This window comes from Melanerpes formicivorus, unplaced genomic scaffold (genome assembly GCF_026170545.1).
Source record: "Melanerpes formicivorus ecotype bairdi unplaced genomic scaffold, bMelFor1.0.p_v2 SCAF_24, whole genome shotgun sequence".
NCBI classification, from domain to species: domain Eukaryota; kingdom Metazoa; phylum Chordata; class Aves; order Piciformes; family Picidae; genus Melanerpes; species Melanerpes formicivorus.
In genome coordinates, this window is record NW_027142376.1 from 9,261,790 (window position 1) to 9,278,767 (window position 16,978).

The following is a 16,978-nucleotide window of genomic DNA, read 5'->3' on the forward strand; positions in this document are numbered from 1 at the left end:
AGCCATCAGCTCAGCATCCAGGTGGGATGCAGGGGAGACAGGAACAGAAGGAGAGCAAGGGGGCACTGGGGAGAACACAGCACAGGGCAGACAACATTATGGATATAAATGCAGTTGGTGCTGTCAAGAGAAATTTATTTTCTTCAGCTTTCATCACAGGAAACATCACAAATGCTTTACAAAGTTGAATACTGTTTCTGTCACAGGGGACAGGGCAGGGAGAAGTTGTCATGGGCAGCAGCTGTGATAGGTAAATCAGGGTTAAAAATTTGGCAAAGAATATAGTTCAGGTCTGGAGCTTAAATTCTGAGCATAAAGATGTAATTACATAAAAACACAGAGGCACCATTAGGGTCTTGTGGGGGCCAGACAGGGATTCTCAGATCCTATTGTACAGAGTACAATTTCCACTGTGCCTTGGGCTCCCAGCCAGCATCACCCTTTCACCTGCACTGCAATAAGGACTCAAAGTGCTTTATCTTCACTTTTGCCAGGTGAATTCTGGTGGTGAGACATTCTGTGGAACTGGTTTTGCTTTAAGCAGACATTTGCAGAGATACCCTCTGACTGTTCTTCACTCACTAAAAACAACAAACCAAACCCAAACCACCTCAGGCTAGCCCCTGTTACCCAGCTAGCATCTCACCAGGCATGCAGCCCTGCTCCTCTTCACAGCTGAATGGTGCAGTGCTCAGTGCTCCTGCCTTCATTCTGCTGCATTCTGTAGAAGTTAGACCTTCAAAGGCTTAATTTCCAGCAGATCACCTTTACTTGCTAAGCAGTTTTGCAAGAGCTGGAGCAGTGTTTGTGATGCCAGAGCCCTGACTGAAGCACAGCATGCTCAAGACTCAGGAGTTCTTGCTTAGAGAGATGCTTTCTGAAGTGGCAAATAATTCAGGCACCTGACTAGAAATCCCTGGCATGAACAGTGACTCCTTCAGGGTAAAGGAAGGTCACAGCAAGAGTTTTGCTGGGCTTTGAGTTGCAGGGGGAGGGGGAAAAAAGGAAAAAAAAAGCAGCAGAGGCAGTTGTCAGAGAATTCTGTCATGCCAGGCTACAAAGCCAGTGGTTTTTTTTCCAGTTCCCAGAGTGAAGACAGTGCACAGTGAGAGCTGGTCAGTCCTGCTGGATCTGAGGTGGTTAGTGAGTAACAATTCACAGCAGCGAGATGAGACTTTGGCGTGTTTGTATTCTCCCTCCCCCAAAACACTCAACAAAACACCCCAGCTCCAGTTTGCCACTATAAACCCACAGCCACCACTGTTTTAAAGGGACACCAGCACCTCTGTCACAGAACACAAAGCAGTTTCCTTAGGTGTAAAGCCCCAGGTACCTCCTCACCCCATCCAGTACTAGTCAGCAGCTGTCCTATGCATTGGAGTGTTCTGACCCTCAGACAATGCAGCTCTGCAGTGGCAGGCAGGCTGCAGCTGTCACACCTTGCCACACCTCAGCTGCAGCTGTGGCACTGCTGGTGAAGCCAGTCAGCATTTACAGCCTTATCCTTGTCTTTCAAGTACCAGATGAGAGGGTGAACAGATGAAACAAGCCCCAAAGACTGAGCCTGTGCCCGGTGTTGCTGCACTCACCTTGGTCTCAAGTCCTGTCACCTAATGTCAATGTCCAGTTACCTGTGACAACAGAGCATTAGACTAAGCCTGGCTGAGCCCAGCTGATTGCTGAGCAGACCAAGTAACTCATCTGTTCAGTGTCAGCCACAGAGAGCAGACCATGCCAGGAATTTAAAACAGGGCTTGTTCACCTGTGTTTGGTGCTGGCTGTTGTATCTGGACTCCAGGTGAGCACATCTTGAATCAAGTGACAGAAATAACTCCACTGAAACCAATGCAGTTAAGCTTTAGCTGCTCAGACTCACATCTGCTGTACCTGCTCTGGGTTCACAGTTGCTGTCACTTGGTTCTGGCCTTACAGACGTTGAAAGAGAGAGAATAAGCAATTTGGTTTAAGAAGAGTTCATTACAACATTTGATCTAGCAAGCAGTTTGCTGTAGGCAAAGGACAGGAAATAAAGCAGGTGCAGTTTGACCTTACCACTGTCACTGAGCTGGAACACTCAGTACACAGGAGAGGAGACAAAGAGAACAGAGGTCTGAGTAAAGGTAAGGGCATAGCCTGCCTGTCACTGCTAAGAGTCAATTAAACACATGGACCTGAAGATTTCAGGAGATGAGATGGGGAAAATCCAGTGCCCACAGGAAGCTCCTTGGTTTGCCAGCCCTGAGATGGTGCTGATTGCTCAGGTACCTCACTGTAACCTTGGCAGTGAATGGCAACAGAGAATAGCCCTGTGGCCAGGAATGCTGCAAAGGCTTTAAAGCACCCCCACATGCCCTGCTGGAGTCTGAACTAGCTGAGATCTTTCAAGGGGATGGTTTAGGCACCACCATGGACAGCTGGGTGAAGACATCTGCTCACTGTATAGCTGAAGTCAAGAAAGTGACTGAGCTGTTTGACTGTACTGAAGACACAACAATAGAGCATTACAGCTTGGGGTTCTTAGAGGCCCCCAATCAATCTTTGCCAGTTTATCAGCACCTTAAAAACAGTGACATTCAAGTACAGAGGGGTGAGAGAAGGGTAGAAGCAGTTCTTCAGAGCTGAAGATGGCAAAACCCAGGTAGTTTAAGGTGCTAGGCATCTTAAAAAGTAATTGTGTCTGTCCGTCCCCACCCCAGAATCCAGAGCTCAGTCATTTTAAACCACCTGCCAATGTCACTTGTCACCACCACAAGTACTCCAAAAAGCAGCCTGGGTTTTGCTTTCATGCATGTTATGTGGCTGGTTAAACCCTTCCTCTGAAGCAGCTGCAAGAGTTTATTGAAATTTAGCAGTAATCATTTCTGACTGAGAACTGGCACAGCTGAAGCATGGCAACAACTGCCCTAGAAGGTGCTGCAGTGATAAAGATACCAGGGAAAACAGAAGGTAGCTGCTGGGGCTCAGCCTGTCCAGCTCCCAAGCAAGACACAGCCATGTGCTCTATCCCCTGGGGGCTCCCTGTGAAAGCTGAGTGATGAGCCCTGAAATCCCCAGCAGCAGCAGGCAAAGGCACATTCATGGAAGTGACTTCCTCAGCTGCAGTTACTGATAAGCCAGGAGGTAGCAGTGAGCTGTACCTGCCCCCTTCTCTAGACCTTCTTCCCTATCTATTCCTCTCAGCTGTCTTCTGATCATTGCTGTACCTGTTCCACAGGCAGGTTTATTGCCCTCACCCCTCTGCCACAGCCTGCCCTAATGCCAACCTTACACACTGTGTGGAGTTGAGGGTACTCTCTGCCCTGTATTCCCACTGCACCTGCAGGCTGCTTCACCTTCGATGCAGGAAAGGGCACAGAGCCAAGCAAGGAGGTGTTTCCATGCAGTGCCCTGGCACCAGTGAACATTGCTAGTTCAATCTGAACAGTCTTTAAAGCAGCCCCACTGGAAGGGTGGCCCTTAGCTGTGAGCAGGCCTTGTTTCAGGCACAGGGTTTACAAACTGGAGCAATACTGACCTGAACACATGCCACAGAAAAGTAAAAGGCCTCACACTAAGCTAGTATCATTTGGGTGGCAGATGATTAGAGGGGAAACAGCAGTTGGAGAGCACAGCCTGAACTTCCTCCTTACCCACACCAAATCGAATCCCAGAATACTTCCACGGAGTGTCCAGCACAGCTGGCAGGAACAAGCCTTTCCAAATAGCATCAGAATACTGCAATGAAAGGCTAATAGAGACCTTTTAATCAAGGCTTTCAGTCCTCTGTAGCACCTTCCAACAGCCCAAGACCTTGACAAAATACAGCTCTATCCTCACAACATCCCTGTGAGGTAGGTGGTTGGATTTTTTGGTACAGCTGGGGAAGCTGAGGCAAAGTGAAACTGAATTCCCTCAGCAGAGCAGCTGAGCAGAAAATCCAGGCCAAATCCTACTTCCTTGGCCCTACACACTACAGACCAGGCTGGCTTCTGTTCTGAGCACACACTTGCTTTAGATGCTCCTTTCTGCCCTAGCTGCACTCTCCCTGGTGGTTCATTAGTACTGAACACATTTCCAACACTTGTGTTCTGATTGAGCAGCCACTGAGCTCCCTCAGCCTTGCTATGCCAACACATGGGAGCAGCTGAGAGTAACCCCAGCACACACAAACCACAAGTTTTCACACCAGGAAACATCTCCCCTCAAACTGTCTCAAACTGTTACACACAAGGGGAAAAAGCTTTCTTGAACCTGAATCATCACCTACTCAGACTGCTGAACCATCCTGGGATTTGTCCTCTCTGCAGGCAGCTGGTCAGAGAGCTCTGCACCAATGCACCATTCTCCTGCTTCCTTTAAAGACCACCCCCAAGTATAGAGCTTCACACACTTCTGCTGCTGTAAAACCACGTGGACCTGTCACATGTGGACAGTGCTTACCCACACCCTACCAGGTACCCTCCACTGCCTAGCTCAGGCTGTGCCATTCATAGAATCAATAAGGTTGGAAGAGGCCTCAAAGATCAAGTCCAACCTGACCCCAAGACTACTAAACCATCCTGCCATTCAGAGAACAGCCATCTCAATGCCTCTCCTCTACCTCATCTGGTTTATTGCATCATTCCCACTCTGCCTACTTGAATAAAAAAATAATCCTCATTCCTGCTCTACTGCACTTAGAACATGGTGGAACTATACCTGCTGCTTCAGAATCCACACTCTACATACACAGTAGTTAGGACTTCTCCACATCAAACTCCTTGGCTGTGTTTTGTGCTGGCACTTTCCCATCTGCTGGAGATCGCAGGTTCCACTACTGACCACAACACAATCCACACTCAGTTCTCCTCCCCCTCCATGCACAGCCAATGGATCTGAAATGTAAATGTGGAGATTACTACTGAGCAGATTCCCAAATGAAGCCCCAATTTAACATGGAAGCCAATTTATGAGTTAAAAGGCTGTCAGCAGTGAGCGGCCATTTAGGAACTTGGGCACAGTCAAGCAATGAAACATGGATTATGGCTTTCATAAAGATTTAAGAACTCATTTTTTGGGTACATTCAGTTTCTTGGGCCTCTGGCACAAACTGCTCATGTAAAGTGAGTGAGATTCATTTCCACAGCAGTACTGGAAAGCATACTGTTACCAGCCTGTGAACCTTTGCAGCACAGAGTCCTGCTTGTCAGAACACAACCATCTGCTACATTTTACTTATGGGATCTGATAGAAAACCACAGGCAAGCCTGAAACTGCAACAGGCTGCAATTAAAAAGACAAAAAGAGAACAACTGCTGCAAAAGCTGCCACTCAAGATGTGCAGCCCTATCAAGGAACCTAAGCCACACAGGTGCCTCAGTCACGTCATGGTGAGAGAGTTTCCGAGAGCCAGCAGACACAGTCCCTCTGCTGTCAGGTTTCCAACACTGTGTGTGCCATGAAAAATTCATCTGTGCAACGTTTTGTGACTGGCCATGGCTGGCAAAGCCAAGCTGCAAGGAGGTGACAGTCACTTTGTCATGTCCTCTTCACTCGTAAGAATGAACGTGGCACACAGCTGAACCAGGCCAAGGGATAACAGTAATCCTTTCCTCCACTTACCAGCAGCTCAAGTGAGCACAGATGTCAGATTCCTGCAGGAAGCAAAAATTAGCTAGTTTGGGGCATTTTAACATTCCTTAAACCTCGACTGTCTCCCTCAGCCCCACCCATCCAAGTGGTGCCTTTTCCAGCAAGGACTGGGCAGTGACATGCTTTACTAACAAGACAGCAGCTTTATGTCTGTGTTTTTATTTTGAGCTACAGAAGGTAAAATGGAACCTCTAAACTGGAAATCAGGACCTAAGCCAAGACAAAAGCATGTAGCAGGTTAACACAGCTGCCTTTTACTGACTAGCATCAAACCAACCCCATGTCTGCAGCTGGCAGTCCTTCACTTAGAGCATGAACCTTCCCCAAGCACTCTGAAGGAATGAAAGGGACATTTTTTGCATGCCTCAAAGGAACACAAGGACAAACCAGGGAGAGCTGGGCTTCAGAGTCCCAAGAGCAAGCCAAGCTTCCAGAGAGAACTGACTTGCCAGAACTTCAGGCATGCAGAACAAGTCATTGTTACTGACAGCTGGCATTTTGCGAGCTGCTGGCAGCAACGTTTAACACAAGACACTTTCAAATGCTTTAATATTCTGTACCATGGCAATCTGAACTTCTGATGGTTTCTTCCTTTATGCCTTCACTACAACCCTGGAATGCTATGCTTAAGAAAAGTCCCTAAAACAATACCTCTAGTTAGCAGCAGCAGCTGAACTCTGGGGACAGCAACCAGTTTTGGAGGTGTTCTTTTTTCCCCTCTCAATTCTTTTAAGTTAGCAGAGCTACTTTGAAGTGTAAAGTAGATCAAAGCTTCATTCATACTCAATTCACAACCTCAAACTAGACCTCTATAGTGAGTGTAAGACGACACTGATGGGTACAAACTAAGTTTGCATAAATAAAAGCCATATTAATGTTCACTGCTGCTATGTGCCCCTAAAACACAGCCTGCCTGCCCAGCAGGCCGACTGCCCATGCCACAGCCTGCCCCTCAGCACACCCAAAGACTCTGCATCCTCAGATGTAGTACACAATGGTAAAGATTCATTAGACTCCAGAGCCATGTGTATGTCCATTTTATTTGATTTTAAACTGTTACAGGGTTTTCTTGAACTGCCAGAATCCATGCCCAAAACCTCCAATAAAAGACAGCACAACAGCCAGCCCCATCTCCCCTTCCCTCATCAGGAACTGGCTTCAGCTGCATTGCTGAGAGCACTTCAGAGGATCAGGAAAAGCATTTTCACATTTCCACCACATCAATCAACATCTCCATTCCCCATCAATTCCACAGAAATCTTTAGTGACACATCAGTTCTGCTGGCAACAATGCATTCGCAAGTGAGATACGTGGCTCAGTCCTGGGTGTTTGCATCAGTCTGTTCACTGGGGTTTGTTTCCAAATGGAAAAGAGTCTTGAGCCCTCTCTTTAATAGCAGCTTCTAGCAGAGGTTTTAGGGACAGTTAACTCTGCAAGGACAAGGCCAGTTTTAGTCTGTGCACAGGAGAACCAGGTGAAAGCCCAGCCCCACTGAAGTCAACAGCAAAATTCCCATTGGCCTCAGAGAAGGAGATTAAAGTGAGTCAGCAGTTAGTCAAAGGGAGCCCTGCACTACCCTCACCACCTGCACGCACACCTAAGCAAGCTTTGTTTTGTTCCCTTGTCTCTTGCCATTGGCAACTCTTACAAATGTTGGGGCTATTTTTTGGCATTTACTCTGGAAAAAAAAAACAAACCAACACTGGAGCATGCCACTGTTGTACTTCATTTGACTTCTGGTCTGAGAATTCAGAGAAGAGAAAAATGGTTACAGCAGGACACATTTGGTACTTGACAGATGTTGTTCATCAAATCAGACTTGCACCACTTTGCCTGCTTCCACTAGACTCAAAGATGACAACATAAGAAGCCACTGCTTTACAATACTACTGAACTTCCTGACTCGGTGAATAAACACCACAGGAGTTTGACTTACAGGATTTCTGCCTCAAAAAACCTGCATGCTTCACAGAAGAGCCAAACAAGTAAGGCTTTACCAGCTCTAGTTATCCCTCTGGTTGTGTTTTGGTTATCAAGTACCCATAACCCTGCAACAAGTAACTGGTGTTCAATAGAGGAGAACATCTTATCCAGTATCACTACAGCCACACCTCCTTTGGAAAAGACAAATTCTAAGGACTGTGGTTGGAGCCTGGATAATGGAAACTCAAGCCTTAGTGCTTTTGGGTGAGAAAGACTCATGACAAGCCCCCAAAGAAACTGCTTCAGTCCAAGGTCTCACCATTATTTACATAGACTGCAACTGGATACCAGAAACCAGGCAGGCAGGTTTTTTGTGTGGAGAGTAAGAAAGAAAGCAGCTGAAACAGCCGACTGCAGAAATGGCTAAAGCAAAGAGAGCACTCCAAGCCATTATTTCTCCAATCTGGTACTGGATGAGTTTTAATTGGTGTTGCAGTTACTTCAGTACAGCTAAGAAGGTAAACAAGCTACAGCTCTCTGGTACTTGGGCAGCTCCAGAAGTCTCTAGCAGGCTATGGCTACGCAGGGCAGGATTCCTCAGGAGGGGAACAGAACAGGTTTGTCATTAAGGTCACTTAAATCTTTGTTATAGCAAATTGGAACCAAATGGCTGACTTCTGCAGGATTTCTGACAGGAATCCAGTAGAGCTGGTTTCAAGTTTCAGATGGCCACTAAAACAGCTGTAACCTTCTCTTCCAGAAGTTGTGATCCACATGGTGTCCACAATGAGTGCAGCAAGTCTGAGGTAGTCAACCTTTACGAAGGCTCAATATCTGAACATAAAAAGATTTTGAAATGACCACTGGCTGTAGGTATCTGAGCAATTAAAGAACCCTGGTGACGCTGGTTCAATCATTACATTACTCTGCCCCACATCCACTGGAGGAGTTGTAACATGTTATGCTTCCACAATGCAGGAGAACCAATCACTTACGTCAAGGCAGTCTGCACTTGCTGCAGCAGGTCCAGCAGAAACAAGGTGGCACGTTCATCATAGCTGTGAGCTGTAGTTTAGTTACCTTAGTGGAGGGGTTACCAAAAAAGCATTCCTTAACTGTACTCTGTGTGCAGCTCTACTGATCCCCCAGCACAGCATACTGGTTGTCTAGCTGGAGTTTAAGTGCCTGGTTTTTTGAGACCTCATCCCTACCTCTAGTTTTGTGTTTTACTACTTCAAAGCTCTTCTCCATTTCTTTATCCCTAAGGGAAAAGAAATGTAATCAGTAAATATCTTATCACTAGCTTGTAAATTGTGAATTTCCCATCCCAACAACAGCACACAGAACACCAGGTCTAGAGTTTTAACAGAACAGCCAAACATTCCCAAGCAAATCTTGTAAAACCTATCTCCAGAATCAAGCTCATCACCCAGTACAATCCTGATCACATTCTAAATTTCAGTATTAACATTCTCACAAGTAAATTTAAGTGCATTTAAACAGGTTTTAGAAAGCAAAGAGTCCATTTCTAGACTGCTCCCTCAGAATGTCACCTTAGCTCAACCTTAAAGCATCAATTGGTTAACAGGTCTCAGCTCCAGGTAGACAAGGCCACATCAAAAACCCAGAAGAAACAAAACATCTATCAGACTCCATTGGTCTAGCAAGGGGGGGGAAAAAAATCCCAAAGAACCCATAGGTGAGTTAGGTCCTGGCCTTGCTATCTCTCTCTCCTATAAGATATAAGGTTATGGAAAGATCAGGACTCAAAAGCAGAGCAAGACTCAAGTCTTCAGAAGTAGGGGGGCTCATCTTTGTAGAGCACAGCTCAGACAGCAATGCTACTGCTTTCTGTTTGTATGAAAGCCCATTCCTCCATTTCTGTCCCTGTCACATCTCAAAGGAAAAGGCAGGGTGCTCAGGACCTCCCTCATGCCTACTGCCAGCAGCAACACAGCCTTGCCATGACCAGCATCTCAGGGAGCCAAACACTGTCAAGAGCAGAAATGCTCTGCTCCAGGGAAATCCTTCAGCAGGTCAAGGAGACCTGGCAGGCACACTTGGCTGTTTCACTGGGCTATGTCCCATGGAAGTTACTTCCTAGGAGGACCTTTCAAGAGTTGGGGAAGGCAGTTAAGGCTCTCCTGTATCTCTTAGCCAAACAGAGCAGTTTCTCACTTTTCATTCCTCTGTGGGAAGCTTCAGGCTTAAGCCCTAGAGCAGAGCAAGGAGCACGAGCAGACAGCCCCAGGGTGCGTCCCAGCAGTGGCTGCAGGGTACTTACTTGCGGCTGTCGACGAGCTTGGCGGTGGACTGCAGCGAGGGGAACTGTGTGTCGCTGTAGATCTCGGGCGGGCCCTGCTGCGCTCGCCGCGGCCTGCCGCCCTCCCTGGCGCCGGGCGGCCGGTACACGCCCCCGCTCTGCACCGGCTCCGGGGCCTCCGTCACTAAGGGTGACAACAGCGTCCAGACACCAGTGTCAATCTGCCTCCACAGCCCCCAAACCCCATCCACGAGCTCAAGACCTGCCACCTTTGGAAGCCCTGGAAGCAGGTATCTCAGAGAAGGGAGGAAATCACTTGCCACCCAATCTCACCTACACTGGGGAGGCCAATTCAAATGTGGTTCCAGTACATTGCCTCACAAAGCTCAGAGAATCAAAACCACTGATGAGGATTTCATGTTTCTTTGGTATTTGTTAGCAGCTTACATTTAAACACATCATTATGCTAAATGTTATTTCTAGCACCTCTTCAGATGCAGTAGAGTGTCTGAATAGTTCATATTTAAGGTAACAGTGTACAATGAACTCAGACCATGGCTAAGTAGCTGATCTCTGCTGCTGCTAATAAACTGTATTTAATCAAAACTAAAGTCCTACCCCAGTTAAAGAATCAGCTTTGTGGTGCCACATTCTCTGTGTGCTACAATTGGTTTGAGAAGCACACTACTCCCCATAAAAATCCTACTCAAGAACTGCCTTAGCAGACAGACACTGGCTGAACAGCCCCTTCAGTGTCAAAGCACTATTTTTAGATCAACAAAATGCTTCCACAGGTATTTTGCAGACTGCAAAGCAGAGGTATCTCCTCCAAAGACAGAATGCTTCCCCCTCCTCACCTCTGAAGCTAGAAATAAACCCCGCTTCACTAGTGTTTGTTTAAAGCCTCTGACAGCATTATCAATGTACTGTATCAATGACAGTATTATCAATGAAGATCCTCAGACCCCTTCACAGGAAGATTTCCTTATTCTTCACTGTGTCAATCAAGCCATCAGTATGTGACAGTGCCTGAACAGCACCTCCACCCTCTGGGCAGCTTAATTCAGCCCAGTGGGCTCCCAGCTGGGAAAAGCAACAACTCCAAGTTAAATTTACCAGTTGGTTCAACCACAGGTGCTGGTGCAGGAGCTGACTTGTTCCAAGGACCAGATGATCTGTCTACACTACCAGCAGTCTCTTCCCAGTTGTCACCAGTTTCTTCTGTTTTTTCACTTTCATCATCTTCTTTCTCACTATAAAAGAGGAGTGATGAGCAGCATTTTACAAAGAGAGATTTCAGACGTGACACACGTTACACAATCACCATGGGCAACACTTCACAGAGGCAGCACACAGGCAGCATCAGCCCTGCAACCTCTGCAGTGGTGCTTCCATCTGAACTATTGCTGCCACACTGCAGAGAGCCTCACAACTGAGAAGGAAATTCTTTAAAAAGAGACAAACTGAAACCACACTAAGTGATGAAATAAACTGATGCCTTACTTTGAGTTTAAATGCCTTCTTACTGAAGCTGCCATACATTTGGAAGAGATGACAAGATAAAGCAGGAAAGGGCTACAAGTCCAGCTTCCATAAAATGCTTTAGTCAAGAGGAAGACATCATGGAAAAGCAAGTCCTGAACTCCCTTTACCTGTAACTATAACCACCTGAGAAACATCCTTATGTTACTCAGCCAAATATAATCCACAGGTCAACTCAAGATTATTTTTTCAAAGCATGCAGTATAAAATTCATGAAAATATGCCCATTGTGAAGACAAATCTTAAACAGAAGACTGACCATTTTGTTTAGCCCATCTTATTTTCCACATCAATAGTCAAGCTCAAAATTATTTGCTAGACAAAACTGCTACAGCAAGCTGTGTGGTGTAAGGGGGCACATGGGGAGGGTGAGGCTCTTAAACTCAAGACATGGAGCTGAACAGCAGCAGTGAAGTGTGAATACAGAAGTTTGTAATACACCAGTTCCTAGTAATCATGATCAGAAAAGCTTTCTGTATCAATAATACATCAGAAAACCGATAAAAATAACTAATTTCTGAAAATTAAACAGCCTCTCACTGTTCATCCAAACAAGAGTAACCACAGCACCAAGCTGGAACAAGTGACATCATCCAGAGGCAGTTACCATTCTGTGTTCTTCACAGAGAAATTCCCACTTTAACATCTTTATGGAGGGCAACATTAAGAATCTGCAATAAAACTCTGAGTCCCAATCAAAACAGGCACACCTAGAGCTTAAACTTCTCTACTATCACAAATGTATCACAGCCCTGTTTAACTGGACTCCGTGGAGGCAGCTCAGAAGACAGAACATACTTTCAAGACACGGAGAAAGAACTGAAAATGTGGTACCTTATTTGCATGGACTGAACTCTAAGACCACTATAATCAATTTCTTCCTTTTGCTCAAATTCCTTCCAATCATCCTCTTCCTGTAAGGAGAAAAAAAGACAGTTGTTACCTCTTGATGCTGAAAGTAGAAAAGAATGTAACAGATAAAGAAAACTAAGAGTGAAGGTGCAGTTCCACAGGAAGCTCATCTGTGCCCCACTGCCCACAGGAAAGGATTCCACTCTGCCTCCCTAATTCAGTGTGTGTCACTGAGGATGCACTTGTGAGCTGACTCACTGGAACAGCTCAGAAATGCCTCAGTAGAAGTCATTCAAGTGAAAAGAAAACCACATCTCAGTAAAAATCCCATCAGAAATGAAGGGGCAGCACTAAGCAGGGCACAGGGCTCTGCAGTCCAGACCAGGGAGATACAAGGGCAACAGCTCTTGCTTTTACTAACAGTGAGCTTTTATGACAGCTTCAGTGCACACAAAGCTTCAGATTTACTTTTCTGCCATCTATCCCATGAGCCCAAAAGCAAAGAACATCTGGAATAGTCTACAGGGGATTTATGACAAAGATTAATATTGGTACATTCACAACCACCCTTAAAGCCTTTCTTGTCTTCTCTATAACCAAAACCAGCCAGCTTCAAAACCACAGTAACCTTAGTACACAAACCCAGTAAAATGTGAGCCTTTGGGAAGCACCACTCTGAGGCTTTAAAGTGGGAGTCTGATTAAGGGTTTGAGGAAAGAGGGAGCCATTTACATGGAGCCAGTTTTGTCCTACTGTTCAATCAGCTGGTTCTGGGGTTATTAAAGTGGGTTAAGATTGGACCAGAACAGATGAGCAGTCCTAGTCACAGCTTTAAGACACATGCAGCCTAATTATTACTTTTCACAATTCCTACACCCTACATGAACTGCAGTTATGACTTCAAATACGAAAACGACCTTGCCAGCAAAGTCTGCCAGTGCTACTACTGTCCACTTTCTGCTGCATAGCTGGGAAACAGCTTCTCTAAAGAGCCCTGTTCTAGGATCTTCAAGATGATCAACTTCTACCGGAAAAACTCTGACCTGCTTTAACCTAAGAGCAGAAGCAGAAAGTCATCTCATACTATCGTAGTGCCTGCTGAAGAGTCAATCTTTTGGAAGAGTGAGAGTCTACAGCTCTAAAATCTTTTAGGTTTCTTACATCCTCATCTCCATGGAAACATCACAGCTTTCAAAGTACCACACATTCCACATGTAATGATCCTTATTGCTAATCCATGAACAAGCTTCAGGCAAAGCCAAATAATATTTCGCAAGCACATAAACAGAAGAGCAGCTGAAAGATTACCATTGACCTTGGTCTCCTTAGAAAGCTGCTGCAGGTGTTAAGGTCCCCAAGTTAAAGAGCATTAAAAAATATTTCTTGTTCAGCCTTGAGGAAAGAAGGCTTAGAGGAGACCTTATCACCATGGTCCAATATTTGAAGGGTGGCTACAAAGAAACCACTCCCTTTCTACAAGGAGTCTCAGGCAAAAGACCATGGCTAAAGGGTACAAGTTAACCCCGGGGACATCGCAATCGGACACAAGGGGAAAGATTTTCAAAGACAAATCAAGCATTGGAATAGTCTCCTCAAGGAAGTGGTTGAGTCCCCCCAACCAGACACCGTAATGACTAATCTGGCCAGCCTGCTGGGCCATCTTGTCTAGACTGTGCTTTTCCCAAGAAAGGGTGAATCAAATGATCGCTGAGGTCCCGTCCAACCTAGTACTCTAGAATTCTTACAGTATACGACACGGCTACCTGTAGGGCACTAACTCAGCTACGAGCCCTTAAGCTTCTCTTGCACTCTTATCGTATCCTTGTAGCACGGTACACAAACCCTCCTGGCAGTAAACCCCTTCCTGGCACTGAGGCAAAGAGCTCGGCACACCGTGTCTGCAGAGCCAGGGGGAACTTATCGCCAAAGTCCACAGGCCACAAACCCAGCCGACTACAGCTGGCACCTGATGCAAATCTCCCGTTCCAAACACTGCCTTGCACCAAGACCCAGAAACCGGCGAGGGCTGGGCAAGGGCTGGGCACAACCGAAGCCGCAGACCGGGAACCGGATCCACTTCCCCCCTACACGCGGATACAAGACACATTTCAAGGCCGGGAGAAAGCCCAGCCCGGAAACGGACGGTTCCAGCCCTGACTTAAGGCTGCGCTGGGCTAAGAAGCCCCGCGGGGCTTTCGTCCTGGCGGCACGTCCCTCCCGGCGGCCGCCTCCCTGCTCCGGGGCCGGTCCTGCCCGGAAGCCCCGAGAGCTCCACGGGCCCCACGCGCCCGCATGGCCGGGCGGCGCCGCTCCCCTGGGCCAGCAGTGACGGCGCCCCCTGCCGGCAGGAAGGTGCCGCCTGGGCCGGCGGAGGAAGCGGTGACCCTTCCCCCGGCGCCGCGGCCCCGATGCACACCCCCACACACACACTTCCCCGGCCTCACCTTGGTCACCGTCTTGGAGGAATCAGCATTAGAGGCGACGGCCCCGGAGCCACTGCCGTCAGTCAGGCGGGTTCCTCCAGCTGTCGCGGCCGCCCCCGCGGTGTTAGAGGCGGCGTTAGAAGAGGCGTTGGAGGCGGCGGCGCCTCGGTTGCTCTTCTCCTTCCGCTTCTTCTTGTCCCGCTTGGCGAAGAAGTCGTCGAGGCTCCTCTCCTCGGTCTCCGCCATGGCGGCAGCCCCCAGTAGCGGAGTAGACGTGGGGGGGGGGGGTTAAGGGTGTGGACGCGGAGAGGGAGGAAGGAGAGAGCAGTGGCGGCCTCGCCAACAGGTGAGCCCCGCGCAGCAGCGGCTCAACCTCCTGCTGCCTGCCGCTTCTCACTGAGGGGAGTGAGCGCGGCTGGCTAACGCCTGCAGCTGGCTAAGCCCGCCCGACGCCCTGCGGGAGGAGGCTCCCTCGCCCCACGTTAGCGGCCGCCGTCTGACACGGCCCGACAGGGAGGGGAAGGGGAGCAGCCCGCCGCAGGGCCGTGCTGAGTAGAGAGGGGCAGAGCCTCACAGCTAAGCCACTCTCGCGCATGTGCTGCAGCGACCCCACCAATCAGAAGCTGAGCAGGAAACCCCTGCCGGCCAGTCAGAAATCTCCAGAGGCCAAGATGCCAACGTCACGACGTGAGAATGCGTGACGGATGGGTCGAGGCTGCGGCGGCGCAGCTGGGGATTGGCCGAGCCAGGCGGGCAGGGGAATGCGCGCTGGGCTATGCGAAGTCGAGTGGCGCATGCGCACTGCGGCTGGGTTCACGGGAGGCGGCGGGCGTTACCCCGCGCGGGCGGGCGCCCGGCAGCTGTTAGCCTGCGAGCGGCGGCTGTTGAGCGGCGCGTGCTGGCCGTTGCCCCGCTTCCCGCCTTGCCCTCAGAGGGGCCTTGTGTGGGGTCGGCCGAGCGTCGAGGACAGGCCCTTCCTCGCTGTCAAGGCCCGGTGGGGAGTGACGGGGCAGCCCAAGGGGACCGTCACCACACAGCGCTGCGGGACCCGCCTCCGGCACTTCCCAAATACCCCTCAGCCCACCACGCAGCTGTCCGGTGTGTTCCCTGCGCCCACTCTTCCCGGGGACTGAAGTGACTCAAACTCGGCCTCTACCGCACCCTCGAAAGGGCTGTGCTCTTAGACTGTTACTGTAAAACACAGAAGCAATACAGTTTTCATCTGGGAGATGGTGTAGTTAAATAGGGCTTGACACGGCGCTCCGTTGTCCAGATGTGCTGGCACGAGCCTGCCGCCGCCTCTCCTGACTCTCGGTGACGCCTGCGGGATGCCTGCTGAGAAACAAGCTTCACGGTGGGTGTCAGCAGATGGCCATCACTGGCCTTGAGTGCTATAGTGACCTTTAGTTGGAAAAAAAAACCCACAACCAACTCCCGAGTTTTAAAACAGTTAACTGTGACTTCAAAACGAGCCATAAATCATTACAGGGAACTGCTTGTGACTGACTTTGGTCAGTCCTGACAATGAGATAGATGTCCCTGCTGCTAAGGAACCCAAACAATAATTCCCTGTCAAGTAAGAAGTTATCTGTATTCTGATAATACAAAAGTAAGCATGCTTGTAATATTATTTTTTTGTATATTTTCATACTTTATGATTTTTTTTTCCCCGACCTACTAAGGTGTTTATAAACATTAAAGGTTTTTCTGATCTTTGGAAAGTGGCAATAAAATACTCCCCTGGCGCAGCTTGAGACTGTGTCCCCTTGTTCTGGTGCTGGTTGCCTGGGAGAAGAGACCAACCCCTTCCTGGCTGCAACCACCTTTCAGGTAGTTGTAGAGGGCAATGAGGTCACCCCTGAGCCTCCTTTTCTCCAGGCTAAACAATCCCAGCTCCCTCAGCCTCTCCTCATAGGGCTTGTGCTCAAGGCCTCTCCCCAGCCTTGTTGCCCTTCTATGGACATGTTCAAGTGTTTCGATGTCCTTCTTAAACTGAGGGGCCCAGAACTGGACACAGGACTCAAGGTGTGGCCTAACCAAAGCAGAGTACAGGGGCACAATGACCTCCCTGCTCCTGCTGGCCACACTATTCCTAATGCAGGCCAGGATGCCATTGGCCTTCTTGACCACCTGGGCACACTGCTGGCTCATATTCAGGTGGCTGTCGATCAGCACCCCCAGGTCCCTCTCTGTTTGGGAGCTCTCCAGCCACTCCGACCCCAGCCTGTAGCTCTGCATGGGATTGCCATAGCCAAAGTGCAGCACTCGGCACTTGGACTTGTTGAATGCCATCCCATTGGACTCTGCCCATCTGTCCAGTCGGTCGAGGTCCCTCTGCAGAGCCTTTCTACCCTCTGACTAACA

At 48.6% G+C, this 16,978-nt stretch overlaps 1 protein-coding gene across 3 annotated transcripts; it reads right to left on the bottom strand.

Moving 5' to 3' along the window:
• Nucleotides 1–96: 96 nt before the first annotated feature.
• Nucleotides 97–15,164, bottom strand: CDV3 (CDV3 homolog). 3 transcript variants are annotated; one of them, XM_068152846.1, is made up of 5 exons: nt 14,636–15,164; nt 12,174–12,253; nt 10,914–11,050; nt 9,819–9,981; nt 97–8,795 (listed from the first exon to the last, which is right to left on the bottom strand). In XM_068152846.1, the coding sequence occupies exons 1-5, from the start codon at nt 14,858–14,860 to the stop codon at nt 8,669–8,671; spliced, it is 732 nt and encodes a 243-aa protein (XP_068008947.1). In that variant the 5' UTR covers nt 14,861–15,164; the 3' UTR covers nt 97–8,668. The 3 variants fall into 3 exon arrangements, with proteins under 3 accessions (XP_068008947.1, XP_068008948.1, XP_068008949.1); XM_068152847.1 differs by having other exon boundaries at nt 97–8,599; nt 14,636–15,163; XM_068152848.1 differs by having other exon boundaries at nt 97–8,368; nt 14,636–15,162.
• Nucleotides 15,165–16,978: the final 1,814 nt, after the last annotated feature.